The 24,588-nt window shown below is 41.4% G+C and overlaps 1 protein-coding gene across 8 annotated transcripts in view; it reads left to right on the top strand.

The window, feature by feature from the left end:
* The window catches only part of MYOM1 (myomesin 1), a 107,383-nt gene that overhangs the window by 43,592 nt on the left and 39,203 nt on the right, over positions 1-24,588 (top strand). For 3 of the 8 annotated variants that reach the window (XM_054017452.1, XM_054017451.1, XM_054017447.1), the window contains 13 exons: positions 1,803-1,859; positions 2,368-2,492; positions 4,297-4,480; positions 5,152-5,326; positions 7,412-7,533; positions 8,504-8,521; positions 10,699-10,895; positions 12,950-13,076; positions 14,062-14,246; positions 15,286-15,400; positions 21,219-21,375; positions 22,415-22,521; positions 22,674-22,718. In XM_054017452.1, coding sequence (XP_053873427.1) covers positions 1,803-1,859; positions 2,368-2,492; positions 4,297-4,480; positions 5,152-5,326; positions 7,412-7,533; positions 8,504-8,521; positions 10,699-10,895; positions 12,950-13,076; positions 14,062-14,246; positions 15,286-15,400; positions 21,219-21,375; positions 22,415-22,521; positions 22,674-22,718 — 1,614 coding nt within the window. Of the gene's footprint in view, positions 1-1,802; positions 1,860-2,367; positions 2,493-4,296; positions 4,481-5,151; positions 5,327-7,411; positions 7,534-8,503; positions 8,831-10,698; positions 10,896-12,949; positions 13,077-14,061; positions 14,247-15,285; positions 15,401-21,218; positions 21,376-22,414; positions 22,522-22,673; positions 22,719-24,588 lie in introns of all 8 variants that reach the window. The other 5 variants (XM_054017446.1, XM_054017445.1, XM_054017449.1 and 2 more) reach the window with 2 other exon arrangements.

Below are 24,588 nucleotides of genomic sequence, written 5' to 3'. Positions count from 1 at the left end.
AATAGTGCACTGTGACACTTTCAAATTTTTATATCTGATTTTGTAACCAAGTAGTTTTTAAGTGAGGTGAAACGTGGGGTACGCAAGACAAATCAGATTCCTAAAAAGGGTACATTAGTCTGGAAAGGTTGAGAGCCACTGCCCTAAGAGGCTTAAGAAATTTGACTCCTGCAAGAATCTATGCACATTTGTTTTGTAAGACCTCAAAGTTTCCACAAGAGGGAGCAATGCAAAAACAAAATATCATCTTTTGTAAACTTGGATTTGCCAAGAAAAACCCCCAAACTTGAAGGCTGAATCTTCTCATCAAAGCTTGTCTTTTGTTATCTAAAATACAAAGCTGTGTACTTACAGGAAATTGAAAAAAAGGAGCAGAGCAGTTTCCTGGAAAGTGCTGCTTTTGTTTTATTAGCAGATTCCATGAATAGTCTCTTGCTGTGTAGCAGGTAAGGGAGCCTAATTCTATCAAAGCCATGGAGTAACACCTGCATAAAACTGGAGTAGGCCAATGGAGAATCAAGCTCAAACTCTTTATCCTGAAAGTTAATGTTTTGTGAGTCACACTCCTTATCCTGTGGACTGCCAGTTTTGCTCTTTAAATGACAAAAAGGCCTTCCCAGCGCTGATGGTAGATTTTTATTTAAATGTTTATTTTTACTTCCAAGTATCCATCCCATGCCGAAACACAAGCCTAAAGTCCAGGTCTTCCCATGCTATTCTGAAGTTTTTGTCATTAAAACAAGTCAGGGTGAGGGAAATACTGTACTGAACCCTGTCCTGAGTTGTTCAAATGGCATGCAGAGCCACAGGAGTGATGCCACAGGGATCGCCAGCCAGCGCTGTAGTCAGATAACCAAAATACCCCACTTGAAATGAAAAAAAAGGAAATGTTAGAGAAAGGCTCAGGCTCTAAATGCCCAGGAAAGTTAATCGCCACCTTGCTCAGAGCAACCTGGGACTTGGGAGGCATTGTTCTATTGTTTTCTTGTTGGGGAGAGTGGAAAGGCAAGACTTGGAATGAGTGAGGAGCTTGTCCATGAGAAGGAAGCCTGATCTACATAGCATACTTCCATCCTCCTTGTTATCTCTCCCCTTCCTTACCTCCATGCTGCCCCTTGCTTAGTCTATCTTACTCCTGGATGATCTTCTCTTCAATCCCCTTCTTTTCTTCCCTCCCTTCTACCTTTCATGGCCCTGCAGCAATTCAGAAAAGTAACTCAGCAGATCTGACTTTCATCTGTGAGGAGATCCGCTACTCCAAGGTGAAAGTGCATTGAACAGGTTAATAGTCTAACAGGCAGAACAATGCACTGGACTGGCAGTGAGAAAATCTGGGAGGCTTTCCCAGTTCCTGGGTCAATCTAATAACCATTGCAGGATTTCTGCCACTTAGAATAAAATGTCTTCAGCCAGTCCATCTGCTGGATAATGGACTCAAGCTTTCAATCTGGCCTTCTGTTAATGTAGTCCATTTTCATTATTGAAACCCTTCTTGGTACAAATAAAGGAGGCTTACAGTGCTGCTAATGGGCTGCAGTGCACTACCAAATGTGTCCAGGATTTCTTAAATACTGTGTGTGTAGTTTTTGTTGTTGTTGTTTTTAAACTGACATTTGAATAATAACTCTAAAATCGTTTTTTAAAACTTTTGTCCAGAACATTCAGTATCTTAGATGAAGATTACATAAATCTCATGTCATTCCAACCATTTGCTTTAAATAGTAAATGAGTTACTTTTTCATTATTTTCAAAACAGTTTCTGATCTGTCTCACTCTCATGATAAATCTACTCTCTATTTCAGGTCACCCTTCTGCTCCCTGGACAGGACAGATTATTGTCACTGAGGAAGAACCTGCAGGTAAACACATACCTTCTCTTAAAAAGGTCTGACCTGGCGCTGATTGAAGTCGATGGAAAGACTCCCACTGACTTCAATGGGCTTTGGATCAGACCCAAAGTCCTTTACAGTTAAAATCTCTGTAGCCTAAAATACCTCTGAGGTTAGCTGTCATGGTTTATGTTATTCAGGTCCAAATAAATAAACATGAAAACAATTTATGCAAATTCAGAAACAGTATTTAGATATTTTTAACTCTGCTATTTTTTAAAGAAATCACACTTCAAAACAGTGAGATCCGTATGAGATACTTGATTTATGCTTTCATCAGGATAATGATTCAGAAATTCAAATAAGTCAGTGCACATTTTGAGGAATTTTAAAATCACTCAGCTTTGAAATTATCCAACCTGACAGAAATAAGTCTATTGATGTTTTCTCAGGAACACCTGGGGCAGGGCTAGGGACTCGGCTAACCTAGCTACCTGATTCAAACCTAAACTTCCTTCTCTTCTGTCCGGTTCTACAGAGGGTGTTGTTCCCGGCCCGCCATCAGATCTCCATGTTATTGAAGCCACCAAGAACTATGTTGTGCTTAGCTGGAAACCCCCTGGAGAACGGGGTCATGAGGGTGTCATGTACTTTGTGGAAAAGGTAAAATTGCTGCATCAAAGTAAAGTAAAATGTCATCTTCTTAAAAGTTTGCTCTGCCCTCTTGTCTAATCTTCCCAAGCTACTGTACCCTTTATACTGAGACCTTCGGACTATTGTCTTTTCCATATTCAAAGATCATAACATGTGCACTCAGTCTAGATGACTTTTACTGTTGATTAAGGAAAACCACAGATTAAAGAAGAACAAAGATAAAATATCCACGAAAGTGAAAGCAGAGTGTGCCTCTCACTTGAACTACATCATGGGTCCACCTCCTAGCAGATAGGCAGATGGACTTTCTACATAAGGGTGCAGTACAGGGAAAGCAGAATCCTACAGATACCTCACCTGTGTAAATAAGGCTAGTCTTGTGGGAGGTCTGGGTTCACACTGTGGCTGGAGATGTTCCTCCAGAGGGCCATTTGGCATCAACTCTTCTTTTCCTCCTTCATCTGTATTCTCACATTCATCCTCTATAGTAAGATTTTCATTGGCTGATAAGCACTTTTCCAGTCATACACAGTCATCTGTCTTAATTTTAGTGCCCTCTCTTTTCTGAATCTTTATGTTGTACCTGCTGGCCAATGTAATTCTTAATTTTCTCCCCTTTTAGCTCTTCCTGGTCTGTTACTGCTCCCCCAAATCCTCCTGACAATGCTTGTTTTTCCCCTCTTTGTTCCCTACTGGTCTAGGTGTAAAATCATGAGAGACATACTTTGTGGGTTCTCTACTTTGTGAATCTGGTAAATCAAATCTAATTAGCAAAGTACATTTAAAGAATGATGAATTTTCTGTACCGCGGACTGTGGTATACATGACAGAAGAAAATCTGCAACACAGCGTGGCAGGGTTCTCCCTCCATTTTTTACCTTCATGCCCTTTTAAGTGTCTGCACAAGAAAGTGTTTTGCTAGCCCATTGAATGCTGGGTGACAGGCCGCAGATGTGATGTGTGCTACTAACGTTTTCCTGAGGAATATTTGAAATTCCTCAAACAAATTGAGGACCATTTAGGTGACCCACATGGAGTGAACATATTCTTTATTTTCTCAGTAATATTGGTAGCAGAAGTGTTCATCATATGCAATACTTCTGGCCACCTGGAACAAGCATCAGCCACAAATTCAATGCACTTGCTTTCCCCCCACCCTCCACCCCTGAAAAATCAAGGCCAGATTGTGGCTGATCATGACCTAGTACATAAGGGAAGGGAGAAAGTGCAAGGAACCACCTCTACTTTGCAGCCCCTCACAGCAGCCTCCAACAATCACATTCTCTGGATTTAGAAGAGAGCAGGGACTGCACATTGTTAGTGCATTCTGTGCTGCAGTCCACCCTCAAAGGATGCTCTGGAGTGGCCAGGGAGCTCCAAGAAGCACTGTGGTGATGTTACTGCTTTGCACCTCTGATGATACTGGAGACCTTTCTGTGAAAGATGCTTCTTTTCCCCCCCTGAAAATTCTAGAGCCAGAGCAAGGATTGGAGCACTGATCCCAGGATATGATGCAGACTTGGTCCTAGCAATGGCAGTGCTTCCTACACACAAAGGATTCTAGGATGTATCAGCTATGACATAGTGAAAACAGGAAGCCTCTAGAAATAGGTGATCACTTGGAGAACTCATGAGGTGGGAAGTCTATTTACACATTCTGAGGCCTGGTCAAGAAGAAGAATGTGGCTCCCCATCTTCCATAATAGCTGTGGGGTTGGCAGTCAGATGGAACTTCTTGGCAGTCTAGATTGTCTACTAAGTTCTGTGCATTGAATAGCTCTGTCCTAATGGCTCTTTCTTGTTTTGAATGCAGTGTACTGCAGGCACAGAGAACTGGCAGAGAGTGAACACTGAGATCCCTGTAAAGTCTCCTCGCTTTGCTGTTTTTGACTTGGCTGAAGGGAAATCTTACCGTTTCCGTGTTCGCTGTTGTAATTCAGCTGGCATTGGTGAGCCCTCAGAAGCAACTGAAGCTACTGTGGTGGGTGACAAACTTGGTAAGTGTATAGTCAGACATATTATCCCATGTCTGTGGCTACCCTTTAAGAGCATCGGGTAGTTATTTTGTTTGAAGCAGACACATGGATGCTCCATAATTGACACAACTGTGAACAGTAGACAGTGATTTGTTCTTTATTTCATTGTTCATTGTGACTTGAATTGTGGATCCTTTAGTATATATTGAGGTGGCAGATGCTAATCAAGGGCATCAAAGACTTCAAATAATCATGCAAATAACTGGAAACACCACAAATAATAATAAAAAAAATGGGCAATTTTTTTGGATAAAAAATGTTTTATTTCATTTGAAAATTTTCACAGAAAAGAATTTCCAAATTTGACCAGCCCTAATTGTTTTTATTTTATCAAATTATGCAATCTAAACCAAAACTAAATCTAATACTTCTAAAGTTGATACAGGGACTTCTTGTGGAGGAAAATCCAAGATAGTAGCCATAATAGAGTAACGTTGGCTACTTTAGAAGTTGAGGGCTGAATTCTACTCAGAGTTACACTAGTGTAAATTTGGAGTATAGAAACTCAGATGAAGTCATTGGAGTTGCTTGGATTCACACTTTCATAATCAAGAGCAGAATGTGATCCTTATTTTGATGTTGGTAAATTTTACCCTTATTGGTCACTAATTTATTTTTGTTTGTCCCCACAGATATTCCCAAAGTCCCAGGCCGTATTATACCAACCAGGAATACAGATACCTCAGTGGTTGTCACTTGGACAGAATCTAAAGATGCCAAGGAGTTGGTTGGGTACTACGTAGAAGCAAGCATAGCTGGATCTGGCCATTGGGAACCAAGCAATAACAATCCAGTGAAAGGCACAAGGTAGTGGTCATAAAAACATGGAAGGCAGGTTTGCTGGTCCCTAAGCATGGCAAGTTTGTTTGCTGCTTTACATACTTTATGGCTATAACAATAATAGTATAACTAGTATAGTGGTAACAAACTAAGGTCTGAATCAAGATTGGGGCCACATTTCACTAGGTGCTATACAAACATCTATTAAATCATGGTCTCTGACCCCAAGAAACTTACAAGCTAATTTGAATTCAGAGGCAACAAATAAGTGTAACAAACAAACAAAAAGGGGAAGTGGCAGCAAGCAAGGAAAGAACAAGAGTAACAAATAGGTTAGCTATTGTACAATAGTACAAAATAGTAAGATAATGAATGAGTGAGCTTGCAAACTTAGAAAACTAGATTGCATGGTGTTTGGGAGCAAAGCTTTCCATTTTGAAGGGCAATGGTAAATAATTCTAGAACTGTATAACTAATATGACATCAGCAAATGTGGCTGCTTTCCCTCCAACTGCCCTTCCTGTCACTGCTATTTCACTTTCATCATCAAAGAGACTCATGAGCACATTAGAAAATTCCATGCTACATTGCAAATGTACTAATTATTTGCATACAGAACTTACATCCTTTATTCATACTAAATTCATTCTGTCAGTCAATGAAGTTACTCCAGATTTACACCTTCATAAATTAAACCAAAATTTGTCCTAATAGGAATTTTGCCTGAGTAAATTTTACACTGCTGTAAATCCAGAGAAATTCCATTGAATTCAAGGGAGTTATTGAATATTTATGTTGTAATGGAAAGCCAGGTCTGGCTTATTATGACTTATTATAGTAACTGATTAATATTGCTAACATTACAATCATTAGCCACCATGATAGAGAATTATTATTTATTTGTATAACTAGCGTGCTTAGGTTCCAGTCAGCATTGAGGGGCTTTTGTTGTATTGAGGACTTTACAAACACAGAGTAAAAGATGGTCCCTGCCATGAAACGCTTACAACCATTACTATTTATTATGCGATAGTGTAATGAAGATGTTGCCTGGGCAAAAATGTACATCAACCTTCTGTCCACTATTGATTCCCCTATTTAAATGTTAAGGAGGTTACTGTGTGATGTTTAGAAGCAAGAAATTGAAGTTGAAATTCTGATATCTTTTTTTCTGCTCTTATTCTCTATAGTTACTGTAACTTTCATGGTTATTGTAATTTTTCAAGTATGGTTGAAGACAAATTATAGCAGAAATTCATACTAACCACATAACTTTACACCTAGCATTATAAGCATGGCACTGAAGCAGACAGGTCTAGGTCTTGCAAGTCTTTGTGATGTACCCGTTGGAAAGTACAAGCGTGAGCAGAGGCTACATGTGGGTGCAATTAGGTCTGTGTATTCCTCTGCACTGAGCAGAAGGAAGCTACCCCCTGACACAGCAACTCCCATACTCTCATGAGCTCAGGGAAAAAAGTGGTAGGTGTTGGAGAATGGGCATGTCTCAGGAGACAGGAGTGTGATCCTTGTTATGCAAATGAGGTGCTTAGCTGTGCCTTCCGGTCTTTGACCTTTCTCCTGCTACTAGGCAGAAGTAATTGATTGCTTACTGAGAAGTTCTCCTTATCCTGCCCATCACATTGTACTTATCCCTGCCACTAGCTATACTTGGGCTGTGCAAGATCAATGTTATAGGGGGTTAATATGGCAATTAAATGAATATTTCATTTTTAAAAGGAGCAATGATCATTAACTTCTTCACAAAAATCAACATGCTCATTTTATTTTTCCATATTTCACCTCCGTTTGCACACTTCCATAAGCCTTGCTTTTATCAGACAGAACCCTTAAATTAGCATAAGAACTGCTCACATACAGATCGGGTTGACAGTCATTTCCAGACATTATTACTGAAACAAACCTATTTGCTTCCTTGAGATAAAATTTCATATTAGCCTTCCTGCTGATATCCAAATCTCCTTTGTATGTTGTCTCACTGCAGTACAGCTACTACAGGGGTGAAATCCTGGCCTCACTCAGGTCAATGGCAAACTCCCATTCACTACAGTGGGATAAGGGTTTTCTAAATGTTCCTTTACTGTTTTGCTTTAGATTCATTTGCCATGGACTCCTCACTGGTGAGAACTACATTTTCCGAGTCAGAGCTGTTAATGCAGCTGGACTCAGTGAATATTCACAGGAATCAGAGGCTATTGAAGTCAAAGCAGCCATTGGTAAGCTATGTTCCATTGCCATGGTCAATAGTAAACAAAAAATTGAATGATTCTAGAAAGTTTTTTTCAGCAATTATTTGTAACTAATTATATTGTTTTACAGTATTGTCCACAGATAATGATTTTCCTGTTGGTCATATCATGTGTAATGCTTCACAGCCATACTTTTACAGTCACTCAGTCACTGTAGATTGTTCATCTTCACCATCCAGGCTTCCTCAGATGTTATTCATGAATCACTGTATGAAAACGCTGTTAAGTTCACGTCATAGTTACGCTGGAAAATGGAATGCCAGTCTAATTTCATATTGATATAAATCACCTCTAATACACATCATCCTGCATAAAGTCAGTTCCTAAATCTAAGGGCTTGATTTATTTTCATACCTGAACCTACTAATAATGCTGTCGTTCTCTTCTGTAAACCTCCTAAAACCCTGTGCATCCTCCATACTGTTGATGAGCTTTTTCTGTTTTGCCTGAACTAACATAAGGAGACTAATGAACTCACTGAACCAGAATAAATTGTATGTTTTCAACATTCTAACACTATTTGTATCGAACTGACATACCTCCCAACCTCAGAAGACAAGTGTGGCAGAAGAAAGAGGCACTTCTAAAGATGAGCTGAAACGATCCTAGATATGGGTAAAAGGATCTAATCTTAAAAGAAGTGTGGCAAGTGACAATCACTTTACTTCTATTAGCTTTCCAGATTATTGACTGTCACATCTGTGCTGTAAAATATACACCATTAAAAAAAGAGTTACTTGTAGTGAGAAGGTTGGGAGGTACTATATGCTTTTCACATTTCTCGTGAGTTGAAGCATATCGTAATGTCAGCAAAAATCATGTTCGTTCATGTCCTGCCTATGTTGTTCTTTGTGATCATTTCTTCATTCTGTTGAATAAATGAAGAAAAAGGAATGATGTCTAATTCAAAATGTCTGTTATTTTCTGGCAATTGCAGGGGGAGGATTGCTTCATGGTGTGTGTCCTGAACTGAGTGGTAAAGCTGGTGGACTAACAGACTACACTACCTCCTGGGAAGGCATGCATGAGTCCTCCCAGCCTATTTTTGACACAGATGCTTTGCTAAAATGCAATGCTAAATTTAACAGACACGTGCTACCCAGTAGCTCTGATAAGCTGGGGAGTACAGGAGTCAGTGAAGTAAGAGAAACGGTTAAGAATGTTCCTACACCTTCACCACAGAAGGGAGCTGCTAAGCAGGCAAGTAAGACTCAACCTGGGGACCCTTTGGCATTGGAGAAAATGAAAGAGAAGAAAGATATAGGTGAGAGCTAATAAACAAATTTCACCATTTCAGCACATTCATCTCAGATAGTGTTCATCGCTTATCATCCAAGTCACAATGGACATTCTCACCAATGATGCATCTTTCATCAGATCCATTTACATGCTCAGCTTTTCATTAAGGGTCATTATGCATGGAATGGTATGGGGGACCATTTCCCATACAGTGTGTCTGTTGACAGCAAAACATTTAAAATCATTTACTAATTTAATAGCTTGCTTTACTTTACTTTATATATTACAGTTATGTATCCAAAAATACCATGACTTCTAAATCACTTTGGTGGTATTTCTGGGGATAGCAACAAAGCTTGTAATGCATAGTCAGAGGGATTTTTAACACCTGCCAGCAATTCATTCTCTATAAGGAGTCTTGATATTCAGACTTTAGGTTATAGACAAAGGAAACAAAATCTCGTGAGTTAATTGTTACATCATAGTGAGCAGAAACAGCTCTGCTGTTATCAGATATATTGAGTTCCTTTCTGGATTTATGCTTAGACTTCTTCTTATACTTTAAGGCATAGTGCTAGTGAATATTATATATTGTATTTGTTAGTTGACAGTAATACTTTAATGGAGAAAATCCATCAAGTTTGTAAGTGCACATACAGCAGTTATATGCAAATCGACACTTTAGCATCCACCATACTTAAGGACACTGGGCTAGATCTTCAGCTGGTATAAACTGGTTACTTCAGTAGAGCTATGCTGACACCAGCTGATATAGTCTGTTAAACAGGACAATAAGAAAACGGGGAATTACTGTAATATGTACACAATTAAACTTTTCTTATACATCTTCCAGCAATACATGCCCATCATGTATCTGAGCACCTGTCTAAATGTATACCTACATACAGTTGAGTACACTTCAGCAACAGTTTCCTGCTTAAATGTAGTCAATTATTGATAGAGTTATCCTTGATTTCAAAGGCAATAGGGTTTTTTCTGCGGGTTTCCTTTACTAATTAAAATAAAGTTTTTGCTGACTGGATGATGAGTTATTCTGAAAGAACATTCAGCAAATGAGGTCGTTCAAAATTCTATCTGAGCTACATCCAAAGTGAGACAAGGAGTTCCTAAGTATTGGCAACAGCTGATCAGTGGTAAATACTCTGTGTACAAATATTCCACCGGTATGCATATAGGAGATATTGTAAGAAAGTGGGTGCAGTTGCAGGACTGAAGTTTCATGCTTTCTATGTTGGTTTAAAAAAAAATTGTGCTCCAGATATTTTTGAAGTAAGCTCCAGAAACAGGCCTCTTCCATTTCTGATCAGACAGCTGTGCTATGACTGTGCTTTCCTTCAGTAAGGTAAGTTTACCCAAAGGGTGCAATGATATCATTATAACATTCAGAGACCAAAAATGAGGAAATAGGTGGTGTTGCATTACCTCTTTTCTCATCATGGTACTGTGGGGTAAAAAAGGAACTAAAGAAAAAATTGAGTGTGGGAAAAAGGTTGGTTTCAGCAAAAGAAAACAAATCATTGCATCTCCAAAATTTTGCAAGTCTGCTATGGTGTTAGTTTTAGTTTCTGTTCTTTCACTGTACTGAAAATGAAACCTGTTCACTTATATGAGAGCTGCAGTTGCGACACATACTTTCACCGTGTATCAGCTTGTTTCTCAAATATCAAACACTGCTGTATAGCTAATGCTTATGTAGCTTAGTTTTTTATTGGCTCATGGAGGCCTTCATCCTGCATTCCTTACAACAGCAAAATTTCCATTGACTACAAATGGAATTTTTCCTGACAAAGAAGTACAAGATGAGAAAGCCAAATGCTCATTTGACTAGTAGAATGAATAGGCAGTAATCATATGATGTTCATGTTGACACAGCTGCCCCATCTCCACCTTATGACATCACTGTACTTGAAAGTGTTCGTGACTCAATGGTGCTAGGATGGAAACAGCCCAAAATCATTGGCGGAGCTGAAATTACTGGCTACTATGTGAACTATCGTGAAGTGATTGATGGAGTTCCTGGAAAATGGAACGAGGCCAACATTAAACCAGTTAGTGAGAGGGCCTACAGGGTAAGAGGTTAATTTTCATATTGCTGAGCATGCATCAGAAATATATATGTAACAAGACAGATTAGGAAAAACAGCTTCTAATTCATTGTTTCCAGTGGATTGGGATGTTTATGTCAGAGATACTCTATTGCAAACAAATGCTAGTCTAATATTTGCTTGGTTTGCTCATTCTTTAATGCCACAGATATAATAAGAGCTATGCTGTCCTTTTTTTGAAGTATTTTGGGTTTCTTGATAGAATGGTGTTATATAAGTGAAAAAGTATTATTACTCTATTAAATGTGACTCAGAAACCGGTCTACAATTTAATAGAGGGTATTCAGCTTTTTAAAAGGTGTGTCATGTCCTAGATGGTTAATATGTTGCTCACAATGATTTGTGATGCTATATCAGGTATGTATTAGAATGAAAAGTAAAACAACTTATTCTTCTAGTCCTTTGCTTCTTGTCAGTGTTTATTTCTAAAGCACGATAAGAGTCACCAGTTAACACTTCTTGGATGCAGAGGGTTTGTATATAAATGTTTAGTGTCATACCCTGCCCTCTGCTTTGTGGGTAGGAGTAGAGTAGGGTAAACTTTTTCCTATGGCTATGTCTACACTACACAGCTTTTAGCGACATGGCTGTGTCACTACAGCCATGCCGCTAAAAGTCACGCCATGTCGCCACTGTTTGTCGGCTCTCCTGCCGACAAAAAACTTCCACCCCCAATGAGTGGCATTTGCATTGTTGGCAGTTAGGGTGACCAGATGTCCCGATTTTATAGGGACAGTCCCAATTTTGGGGGGGTTTCCTATATATGCACCTATTACCTCCCACCCCCTGTCCTGATTTTTTTACATTTGCTATCTGGTCACCCTATTGGCAGGAGAGCACTCCTGACGACAACACGCTGGTCACACTGGTGCTTGTCGAAGCAGAACTTTTGTCTTTCGGGGGAGGGGAGTTAACACCTGTGAAAGACAAAAGTTTTGTCATTCAATTACCAGTGTAGACATACCCTAAATGTGTGAGTACAAATTATCTGCATTCAGTAAGGCTGTGTCTACACTGCCATTTTCAGTGCTAAAAGTTTAGTCATTCAGGGGTGTGAAAAAACACCCCACTGAGCGACAAAAATTTTAGCACTGAAAAGCGCCAGTATAGACAGCGCTCCCGGTGATAAAGCTACCATCCCTTGTTGTTTTCTATTGCCGGGAGAGCTCTCCCACGGCGATAAAGTGTTACTACACTGCCCACGTCACGCCACAACCGTACTGTAACGTGGGCAGTGTAGACATACACCTCTCCCTCGATATAACGCTGTCCTCGGGAGCCAAAAAAAATCTTACCAAGTTATAGGTGAAACCGCGTTATATTGAACTTGCTTTGCTCCGCCGGAGTGCGCAGACCCGCTCCCCCCGGAGCACTGCTTTACCGCGTTATATCAGAATTCATGTTATATTGGGTCTCATTATATCGGGGTAGAGGTGTACCCTGAATGTACCATCAATCTACAAACTTATCTATTGAACGAGCTACAAACTATCTTTCAGTCTTCAGAGTAACAGCCGTGTTAGTCTGTATCCGCAAAAAGAAGAACAGGAATACTTGTGGCACCTTAGAGACTAACAAATTTATTAGAGCATAAGCTTTCGTGGACTACAGCCCACTTCTTCGGATGCATATAGAATGGAACATATATTGAGGAGATATATATACACACATACAGAGAGCATAAACAGGTGGCAACTGCACCACTGTAGTGCTGTACACGAAGACAAGCCCAGAGTCTCAAACCTTCCTCAGTTTGCTGAGATGTGGCTGCTTATAGAAGGTATTGCCCAGGTGTCAGTGCACAAAGGTAGCTTTTGTAGTGCCTTTTCATTCTTAAATGATTGAAAAGAAATGAAAGTATACATAACTGATTTTTAATATTGCTTTCACCTGTTCATTGTACAGGCTTTATAAAGAGGGTTTGTATCCTAGAGTTTACATATGTGACAGTCATCAGTACAATCTCCTTCTACAACTTTAAAGCAAGGTTAATGGGTATTGTTTTCTTAATCCTACAGATTCACAATTTGAAGGAAAACATGGTGTATCAATTCCAAGTGGCTGCTGCTAACCTAGCTGGGGTCGGCACACCCTCCCCACCTACTCGATCCTTCAAATGTGAAGAATGGACCATTGCTGTTCCAGGTAAAAATCTAAACAAAACATCAAAGTTCAGCATCATTCAGTGGAGCATACCAAACCCCCACTCTACACAAAATGAGAGAGGAATGCTGCTGGCTAGAACAGGGTTCTGTTCTTATTCTCAGCAGGCTGCATCCTGAGATCTGCTATGGGTTTGCTGCTACACCTGCTGTGTGCTCTCAGTTCCACTTCCAATAGAAGTCAATGGAAGTAAAGTATCAGAGGGGTAGCCATGTTAGTCTGGATCTGTAAAAGCAGCAAAGAATCCTGTGGCTGCATGCATCCGACGAAGTGGGTATTCACCCACGAAAGCTCATGCTCCAATACGTCTGTTAGTCTATAAGGTGCCACAGGACTCTTTAATGGAAGTAAAGTTGCTCTGCACATAAGGCTCTCCATTGCTTTGCAGAGCCATTTACACCTGTGCAAAGTGGGTGTTAAACATTGCTCTTCTCATTTGGTAGCATTTAATACCCATTTTGCAGCTAATTGTTTATTTATTTTCTATTTAGGTTCCTATACTACATCTATGCCTGGTGTAAATGTCTACACAAGGTGCAAGGCAGTGAAGAAACAGGCCCTTTAGCCCTGTCCTAAGCATGTCAGTTCAGGGCCAGATCCAATACCCATTGAAGTTAATGCAAAGACTCCCATTGGCGTCAATGGGCATTAGATCAGGCTCTCAACAAATGAATGAGTTTAATAATTAACTTCTCTCCCTGTCATTTGATGAGGCTGGTCATTTATGTTTGATTGACAGATTGTAGGTTAGAAAAAAGGAAATTGGATCATTTTGGGAGCTAGTTCATTTTGAACATGGCCAGGACTGTATAAGATCACAGGTACAATGGAGTTGTATCTACTTACACCCACTCTGAATTTAGCTCACAGTCTTTTTGAGATGGTACATTTTTCATTTGTTTTATGCAATGGCCTGCTTGTGGCTTTATTTAACGCACAAGATTCCAACTTTATTTTTATCCTTTAGGACCACCCCATGATCTCTTATGCACTGAAGTTAGAAAAGACTCTTTGGTTTTACTGTGGAAACCACCAGTTTATATTGGCCGTAATCCTGTAACTGGTTACTATGTTGATGTGAAGGAAACAGAAGCAACAGACGAACATTGGAGGAGTGTCAATGAGAAGCCAATTGCAAATAAATTCTTAAAGGTAATCAGTTTTGGAACCAAATTCAATTACACCAGTGCAACTTCTGTGAAGTCCATTCTAGATATGCCATTCTATTTTGGTAGTGCTTCCTTATAGTTTTAGACTTACCAAGCTATGTTGTGCCCTCAATTACACCCATGTAATCCTAGCAGAGTCACATAGGGGTTTAACTTGGAAAAGAATTTAGCCCAGTAAGTCTAAAAATAAAAGAACGCACTACCAAAGTGAAATGGCATTCCTAAAATAAGGTTATAATACAGATGTATCCTCTGTATTTCCTGACTCAAAGGTGAACACAAGTGGCAAATCACTGCGGTGTGTGCTGTGAAAATATGACAGGATGACTGTTTTAACATAATATACCCTGTCATCTCATTTTTTTGAGTTTGTAATTTAGATGGCTAGGCTATTATGGTACATAATTTCATGGAGCAATTTCTAAATATAAGATTAACTGTATCTTGATTCTAAACATTCTTCCAAGAGTGTACAAATGTATACATACATTTGAAATTTGTATATTTCAAAGGTCATTTAAAAAAAACACCTCATTTTAAAATGTGATCTTCGCTTGTGTATTTTTAAAGAGACATTGGAATGTAGTGTAGCCTCAAACTGGATGTTAAAATCATTATAATCCAATAGAGAATGACATCCAGATTCTAAATATCTATGGTTTGAATTATTGACTCTGATTACAATTTTTTTAAAAGCCAGAATTGACCTGCAGTATTTTTGTTCTGCTGCTGCAGAGGCAGATGGACTGCACAAGAGTTAAAAACATCCTGTTCCCAGAAATGTGCTAACATCATTGATGACACCATCAAAAATGCTGGCTAGACTCAAGTAGCAAACAAAAATAAGTCACGTTAGCCTGGATGGGAGGGACATGAGGAAAGTGGAAGTTTCCAAGTGAAAAAAGAGGGGGGAAAAAGAGGAAGATATATTATTGTCAAGCCGCCAAACTAGTATTATAGATATGGAAGAGTAAAATGAAGTGCTCAGTAGTGTACTGTGCTTCTCTATTTGCTTGTTCTAGGTCAGTGGCCTAAAGGAAGGTGTCAGCTATCTATTCCGGGTGCGAGCAACAAATCAGGCTGGTGTCGGGAAACCTTCTGATACCACTGACCCTGTCATAGCAGAAACACGACCAGGTTCGTTTACACTTTTGTTTTGCATCTGCATTAATATAGGTTCATATTTATCAGACATGCTCATAATTAGAGAATACACACAAAGGAACTGAACCCATATGTCCTTCGATGTATTACCAATGCACCAAGCCCTTTTCCTATAAAGGATACCAGCTGAGTGTGACTCTTTACCTCCTTTATAAAATAAGTTTTCTGAATACACTTGGATGCCTATACTATACATACACACAAATACTGGAACACACAAATATGGTAAAATAATATTTGTATGCAATTGCAGATAAATAGAGGGTCCAGTTGTTCCCCTAGATCAGCGCATGGAGTGTAACTTCCACACTTAGGTTTTACTTTTCCCCAGATAGAAGGGAGATCAGCTGCTGCTGCCACTGCAGCTCATATCCCTTCTGTCCCTTGACTCACAGATTGTTCCTGGGGAGGGGACAGGCTGTGAATGGGCCAAGGAGAATGTTCTTTTTCTTCCTTGGCACCAACAGTAAATCCTTTCACAAGTTAACACAGACACCCTCCTTGCTGTGGAGACTACCTTTACATGGAGAGCTCAGGGCAGCTGCTGATTGGAGAAACGCTTGCAGCATGGCTACAATGAATCCACAATGCTAGAAAGGTGTGGAGAGAAGCAGGGAACCCAAGAGTCAGTGTGGAGGCACAGAATCCCCACACAGCTGGACCCAGAACTCCAGTGGATCCATGGGTTTCATATAGGTATCTGAGTATCTGTGGTTTTGGACTCTGTACCCCTGCTATTTCCACAGAGGACCTAGCCCTTAATAAAACAGAAAAACATGGAGGAATCTCTATGAGCCTCATAGAGCTTTCCTCCCTCCAGATCCTTTCCATTGGTATTTCCATAGGAAGAGGCTGTTGGGCCCATAGATTTTTAACCTACTCATAAGAGATAGTACTGTTGTTAGAACTGACACACAATACATGAAACTAATAAAAACAAACACAAAAGTAAAACATCTAAGATGCTGAGGTTCATGCAGGTATATTTTTTGTGTGCTGTAAACACAAGCTGCAAGAGGGGGGAGGGATAGCTCAGTGGTTTGAGCATTGGCCTGTTTAAACCCAGGGTTGTGAGCTCAATCCTTGAGGGGGCCATTTAGGGTTCTGGGGCAAAAAATATAGTTGGGGATTAGTCCAGCTTTGAGCAGGGGGTTGGACTAGATGATCTCCTGAGGTCCCTTCCAACCCTGATATTCCATGATGAAAAATGTACCTCCAAAATCTCCTTAAAATACATAATTTAGTATAAGATAAACACATCTAAGGCTGCAGTCTAGTTCTAGGAGCTCCTTGAGCCATTGAGACTTTTGCCAGTAGCCAATGATAGCAGGACAGGGCCCTTAGGATGTCTACACTTCAATAAAACATCCCGTCTCAGCTGACTCAGGCTTGTGGGGCTGAGGCTATAAAATGGCAGTGTAGATGTTTGGACTCACACTTGGAGCCCTGATTTTGGGATCCCATGAGGGGGGGAGGATTCCAGAGCCCAGGCTCCGCTAGTGCCTGATGTCTATTCTGCAATTTTAGAGCCCCACAGCCTGAGCTCTGTGATCCCAAGTCAGTTGACGTGGTCCTGCTGCGGGTGTTTCATTGAAAGCCATAGAGTCTTATTGTTCTGACATTGGGTTATGCACAATGGAAACAGAAAACCTCATGAAATAAGAATTGGATGAACATTTTCCCCAAAGTTTCTGCTTCCCTTTGAGGATTAATGCTTAGCCTTCAGACTGATAACACAAGCTTGTCATGCAATAGCAACCCCCACACACATCAAATAAGGAACCTCACATATAATTTCAGTTCCAACAGAATGAGAATTTAAGCAGTCATTCAGAGCTGGGGATACTTTTTTACCACCTGCAAGGAGATTTAGGCCTTGGCTACACTCAGGAATTCACAGCGCTGCCGTGGCAGCACTGTGAAGCATGAGTGTAGTCGCACCGCCAGCGCTGCGAGAGAGCTCTTGCAGCGCTGTATGTACTCCGCCTCTCCAAGGGGAGTAGCTTGCTGCGCTGCGAGCAAGCATGCAGCGCTGCAGGCTCTGATTACACTGGTGCTTTACAGCGCTGCACTCGCTGCACTCAGGAGGGGGAGGGGGGGCGTTTTCACACCCTGAGCGCAGCAAGTTGCAGCGCTGTACAGCGCCAGTGTAGCCTCGTAATTCCCATTGAGATCTATGATAGCTGCAGTAAGGTGTGTGTCTAGAGTAATAGGGCCAAGTTCAGCAGAGAACGTCCACAGCCCTTAACGCTGGGGGCAAGGCTGCAGAGCTGCACCCTGGCTGTTACCCATATGGGACCCTTGTCTCAGGATTTCATTATTGCTCGGGGGTACAGAGCTGGGGTCGGATTCCAAGTCCACAAAGCAGGAGAGTCAAGATTTGGCCCAACAAAGTTCTCCGGGAAGCTCAGGGCCAATTAATCTTGTAGTGACTTTGTTGTTGACACATACTTTTAGCTCAGATCTGTAAATATGGTCAATGCCAAACTACACTTCTTATGAAGGGTTAAGAAAAGACAAAACAAATCTCTCAGAAAGGCAAAAATCTGGTTAAAAATGCTTTCACTCAAACCATGCAAATCTCAGGCACAATCATGACATTTTAAAAAACTGGTCTCAAATCTTCTGGAAAGGTAGTTTCCCAACTAATGTTGGCATTATTAAGATCTTGGAGAGATGCAAAATATTATTTTAGTCAGATGGGTCTCTCTGGAGAATTCCTGCATTTTGCAAATAGAATTGCAGTGTTACTTTTGGCGAATAAGTCAGAAATATCAGCAGGAGAGCAAGATCTCTAACCCAAGAGGAATAGAAACTTAAATAAATATACTGAAATAATTATTTCTGTCAGTAGGACTGGAGGCAATCTCCTATTTCCAGCATGTTTGGGTAATATGGTCAAATATTTTGTATTTTTTGTTTCTAATTTGCCAACTATGTACACTTTTTCCTTATAATGTTTGAAAAGGTAAAATAAAATAAAACAATTGGCCCAAACAAACAGCAAACCCTCAAACAAACCTATATCTTTAGCTATAACTTAGTCTTGATTTCATCAAAGTGATTTCATTGTGTATGTTTTCCACAGAAAATCCCAGGGCTCTGAGGAGTATGCTTTAACCCTTTTTCAAATCCCGTTGTGCCAGCCCCTAGTTCTGATACTGCTCACTGCAAAGTAGAATTAGGTCCCGATTCTGCAAAATCATCTGTGTGGGCGGACCATTGCACCTGCATGAAGCACCATTAATTATAGTAGGACTCTGCCCAGACATAAGAGTCTACCCACAGGTATCAGATTGCAGGATCAGGGCCTTAAACCTCACCTATGTCTTCAGCTGAGGATTCTCCTTATGTAGAGCCAACACAGGGACATATTGGAAGAGTGGCTTTTAGATGAGCTCCTGTCTAGAGTGCTGCTGTGCTCTGGCAATCCTCAGCTGCTAGAACAGGGATCGGCAAACTTTGGCACACGGCCCATCAGGGAAATCCGCTAGCGGGCCGGGACAGTTTGTTTACTTGCAACGTCTGCAGGTTCAGCCGATCGCAGCTTCCACTGGCCACGGTTTGCCATTCAAGGCCAATGGGGGCTGCGGGAAGCAACGGTCAGCACATCCCTCGGCCCGCGCCTCTTCCCGCAGCCCTCATTGGCCTGGAGCGGCGAACTGTGGCCAGTGCGAGCTGTGATCAGCTGAACCTGTGGACGCTGCAGGTAAACAAACTGTCCTGCCCCGCCAGCGGATTTCCCTGATGGGCTGCATGCCAAAGGTTGCCGATCCCTGATCTAGAAACATGCTTTAGTTTCTTAGTGACCTGTTTAAGTATTTATGGTAGAGATAAAGCAAAATAAGAAAAAATTAACTTATAAAAATGCACCCTGAGTTGTATAAACAACACCACTGCCAGATATAAATGCTGAGTGGTAGTAGTAATATATAGTGAATGCAAGCTAATGAAGTGTCAAGCATATTGCCTTTTGAATCGCTCTTATAGCAGAGGTTTTGCATATTACCTACACTGTCAGCAAAAGATTGATACGCTAACAATCTGCAGTGGAAACAAACACTAATGACATTTCAAATGGTGAATTTCCATATAATGGATTACACTTGTAAATTTACAAACATGTTACTGCCCAGTAAGAGATATGTAGACCTCAGACTTCATTTATCATTCATGGGTACTTTACATGTATTTCTGAACTGCATATTGCATTTCAGAAAGGGCTGATAAATGATAATACTGGTATAGCAACAAACATTGATCTCTCCTTTTATTAAACATTTATGGCAAGCTATAAGCAATAAGACAGTCAGTTACATGTTCACAAACTACTTTATTACCAAGGAATGTGCTTCTGCTCACAGTATTGGAAAAGCCATGTATGGTATTAGGATTATGGGAACAGGACTCAAGAAACGTGCTGGAAATAAAGCACTTATTACTAATTTCTGGATATTCTGATGGCTTTTTGTGAATAAAGTCCTTTTCTTAAGATATAACATTTTAGAGGAAAAGTATGTCATTGACATTTTAGGCAGTTCAAGACACTCTCAAACTGAATATTATAACATCAGAAGCCTTTTTAAAGTATAAGGTCCAGTTCAGTTCAGAGCTGTGCAAAAAACAATAGATATTCTCCAAGTCCTCTTGAATGAACAGTGCTTCCAGTGATGATACCAAACAAGTTGTTAGATAAAAATTACCTCCACATTCGACACGGGTGAAGAGCCATCTCTGCACCCATACAGAAAATGCAGTTCTCTTGGCTGCACAGGTATGCATGAAAGGCAGATCCTAGGTATATTCTGGCCCTGGACTTGTTATTCCCCATTCAGTGCCCTACCAGTGCACACTGGATGGTCCTACCCTTACCAAAGCTTGCAGGCACTGAAGTAGCAAGCAGTATTCAAAACCAGCTCTTGGTTTGAACCAAGGTGTTGCACTTAGCTGCCAATCACAAATACACTCCCTATTGGTTTCAGAGTAGCAGCCGTGTTAGTCTGTATCCGCAAAAAGAACAGGAGTACTTGTGGCACCTTAGAGACTAACAAATTTGTTAGTCTCTAAGGTACCACAAGTACTCCTGTTCTTTTTACTCCCTATTGGTGTGCACAGGATGCATTCCATAGGCCATTTCAGGGCAATATGTCAGACTTGATTAATCCAACATCTGTACGTGTGAATGAGCTGCGGTGTGTAACACTATTAGTTGCACGAGTGCTACTGTGATGATTCATTTGTGAAATTAATATGAATTCTTAATTTCCTATTCACCCCTCCACCTTTCCCAAGTATATGTGTGTGGCATGAACTTGTATTTTACTAGAAAATTAGACGTTTTCCCTATGTAAAGAATACAATGAATAGCCCTTACTGCGGCAGGTATTGCTTTTACAATATTTTCAACATTTAATGCATTTTAATGGACTTGCATTTGTTCTTGTTCAGTTTTTCCAGTGCATTTAATTTTATTTTTAAGCCTGAGATAAGGCTTCTTTCAGCCCAGGGCCCAATGCTGCAACCTTCATGTATGCATAGTCCTTAATCATGTGCAAGTAATCTCATTGACCTATGTACCCTTTTTAATTTGTTCATTACTTCAGTGGAATTACGCACCTAGATAAAGACTCTTCTCATTGGTAAAGGATCAAGGACACTAGCCTGTTGCAGCAGCTTATGTATGTGCAGAAGGAAGGAAAGGGCTCTGCTTAATTTACCCTGTGAATGATGTGCATGCAAATAATTTATGCTTTCTATTAAAAAGTAAACATGCTTTGTTTTGCTCTTCCAGGAACTAAAGAAATGGAAGTAGATGTGGATGATAATGGAGTCATTTCCCTGAACTTTGAATGTGACCAGATGTCTCCAGACTCTAAGTTTGTCTGGTCCAAGAATTATGAACCAATTGAGGATGAATCTCGATTAGCCTTTGACGCCAAAGGTGGAAAGTAAGGAACCTTGCTTATAACAACTCTGTTATATTTAGAAATCTTAGGAATCACAGAAATCCATCCCTTTGGAGGTGGACCTCACCAAGATTATTCATGCCCTTCTCACTGGAAGGTTAGATTATTACGGTGCTGTCTACATGGGAGACCACCTTCAGACTATGCAGAAATTGCACACACACAACGATGCATCCCACTTGTTTAAGCAGTGCTTCAGATAAAGAGCACACTACACTTCTGCTCTCTGACCTGCACTGGCTCCAGATTTGCAGGTGCAATTTAGTATTTTTTAACATATTTAACCTAAATTGTTTTGGTCCTGACTGCTTCAAAAACTTTCCCATATTATACTGCACTCGTTGCATTCCTTTGAGGTGCTGGAGCAAACAACACTCTGGTTTGATCAGGAGGGAGCTGATGGTGGGGCATTCTCAGTGAATATTGGAACATTTTTGTTCACCAGATCCCAGATCTGGTGACTTTCAGCATGGTCTGGATCACCTGTTTCCCCAGGCATTTTCTCGGGAGGAAGGAGATGCAAATATACAGGTGCAAAAGTAACATATATGGAAGAAGAAATGGATGTATGAGCCCTGCCTATCGTAGCACCCCAGAAATCATTTGACATTCCCCTCCCTGTTTATAGCCATCCCTAACACATCCCTGACATCTCACATGAAAACGAAGTCCAGAGAGATGTTTCCTAGAACCAGCCTGTATTTACCATACTCCCAGCAATATGAACCCTTTCTGGCATCTTTATTCCATCTCTCATATGTTCTACCCTGCAGGCTCCCATTTCTCTTCCCTGCAGGACTAAGCTGGACTTATTCAGATCTTTCATGTACCAGATACACAGTCTGGGGGGGAGAGGGGGTTTCAACATGTATGGTAAACACCATGGGATATACCCACTTTTTCACTGGTTATGCCCCATACTCTCCTGTTCAGCCAGAGCCACAGCAGATGCAGCACCCACTAGTAGGGGAAAGGGAGATGTTCTGATTCAGGGTTTTAATCAAAATGTTTTTGTCTGAAGGTCAAAAGCTGCTTTTAAAGATCTTGGGGAAGATGATTTGGGCATTTACTCTTGTGCTGTCACAGACACTGATGGAGTTTCATCAAGCTACACAGTAGATGAGGAAGGTAAGGAAAAAACCTATTTCTTACGATGCCTGCTTTATCTTTCACCTCTCACTTCTTTTTCTGCACTACATGAAAAAGTAAGAGAATCTGTGATCATTATAACTGTTAAAACAGAAATGCATACGTAACATTTCTTTTTAAAATTTTTGTAGAGATGAAACGCCTGCTCGCTCTCAGCCATGAGCACAAATTCCCAAGTAAGTGAAATGAGCATGCTCATAGAAGAGATACTGGCATGAGTCCCTGCCAGCAACAGCTAGGGGAGCTGCTCCGCTGGCTCACAAGAAAAGCATGCAATGTGTGAAGCTGAGGTTATGGTTTCTACTAGTCAGTCTTTCAATTCTTCCCAGTACATTAATGTATTAATTGATGCCTTTGCTGTTTATTTAGATGCTGCTCTCTAGCTGTACAGTATAATCTATATATTGGATGTGTAGTAAGCATTCCAATGGATTTGTTTTTTTCTGGAGCGTTGAATTTTACACTTACTCAGGACCCTATGAGTTGCCAAGCCAGTGTGAGAGTTTATAATTTTCTGCCCCTTTAACTTTAGCTGGCAATATTACTGCAATGTAAGTTAAGGCCAAATTCGAAGTTAACAAAACAAAACATCACAGCAAGTCCGGCTAGAATGCACCATCTGCACAGGAGTTTTCCTTCTGAACTTCCCCACCTTCTTCTTTTTCTGTTACTGTAGACAACCTGACCATTCTTCCTGTTACACAGGTCTGTACCTTGAGGACTATATTTAATGATTCCCTCTCCTACTAGCTACAGGTTTTATTTATCACTATACTACTCCAGTTTTAAGCTGGTGCAATACCACTGTTTTAAACAGAGTCACAATGGCGTATAACCGGAGTAACACAATGGTGAATCCAGTCCCGTATATCCAGGTCTAAATCTTGCCATATCTTCCTCCACTACATGTCTAAGTTCTGACTATTCCTCTCAATCCCAGTAGCTAAAGTTCTTCTTCGAGTGCTTGCTCATATCCATTCCATTAGGTGTGTGTGCGCCGCGTGCACGATCGTCGGAAGATTTTCTACCCTAGCAACACCGGTGGGTCGGCTGTGGAGCCCCCTAGAGTGGCGCCTTCATGGCGCTGAATATATACCCCAGCCGACCCGGCGCCCCCTCAGTTCCTTCTTACCGCCCCTGACGGTCGTTGGAACTGTGGAGCGCTGCTTAGCTGTTCTCCACTCTCCCTAGCTTAGTTTGTTGTATCACAGTTATAGTTATAGTTATAGTTCTAGTGTTTATAGTTAAATAGTTAAATAGTTTAAAAGTTGTTCTAGTTGTTCTAAGTAGTTCAGGGGATTAAGGGGGTCGTCTCCCCCTTTCTCCCCCGGCCGCGGGGCCGGGCTCATGCCCAACGCTCCCGGCTTCAAGCAGTGCGCCTCCTGCGCTAAGCCTATGCCCACGAGCGACCCGCACGACTCCTGTCTGAAGTGCCTGGGAGAGTCCCATCAAACAGACAAGTGCAAGATCTGTAAGGCCTTCAGACCAAGGACCAAGAAGGAGCGGGACTTTCGGCTCTGGCAACTCCTGATGGAGGCGGCACTTAGTCCGGACACTCCATCTACAAGTCAGGCCCCGGCACCTAGCACCTCGGTGCGCAGTGCCCCGGCGGCACCGGCTATGACGACCACGCGAGTGGCGTCAGACAAGCCTCCCCGGCACCGGACCTCGTCGGCACCGCAAGCAGTGCCTCGGCGCCGGTCATTATCCCCGGGGCATAAAAAAGCCCATAAGACGGGGACATCCGTGCCGAAGACGCCGGCTCCCCCAGTGCCGGGGGTAGAGCCGCGTCCGCCGGTGGAGCACCGGAAACAGGTGCCTCCAGCACCGTCGACTCCGGCGCCGAGGCCGTTGAGTCCGGTGCAGATAGCGTCTCCACCGAGACCGGTGGTGATACAGTGCCTCCCGTCGACTCCAGAGACTTTTGCGGCGGCGAGAGACTTAATAGCTCTCACGGAGCCGGCACCGCCTCAACCACCGGCACTGACTGCACCGTTGACTCGCCCGGTCCAGTCGAGGGGGAAACCTGCCTTGATGCGCCCTCCA

Source organism: Malaclemys terrapin, chromosome 2 (genome assembly GCF_027887155.1).
Source record: "Malaclemys terrapin pileata isolate rMalTer1 chromosome 2, rMalTer1.hap1, whole genome shotgun sequence".
NCBI lineage: Eukaryota > Metazoa > Chordata > Testudines > Emydidae > Malaclemys > Malaclemys terrapin.
Note: the sequence above shows the minus strand (reverse complement) of the source record. Positions and strands in the feature narration are given on the sequence as shown.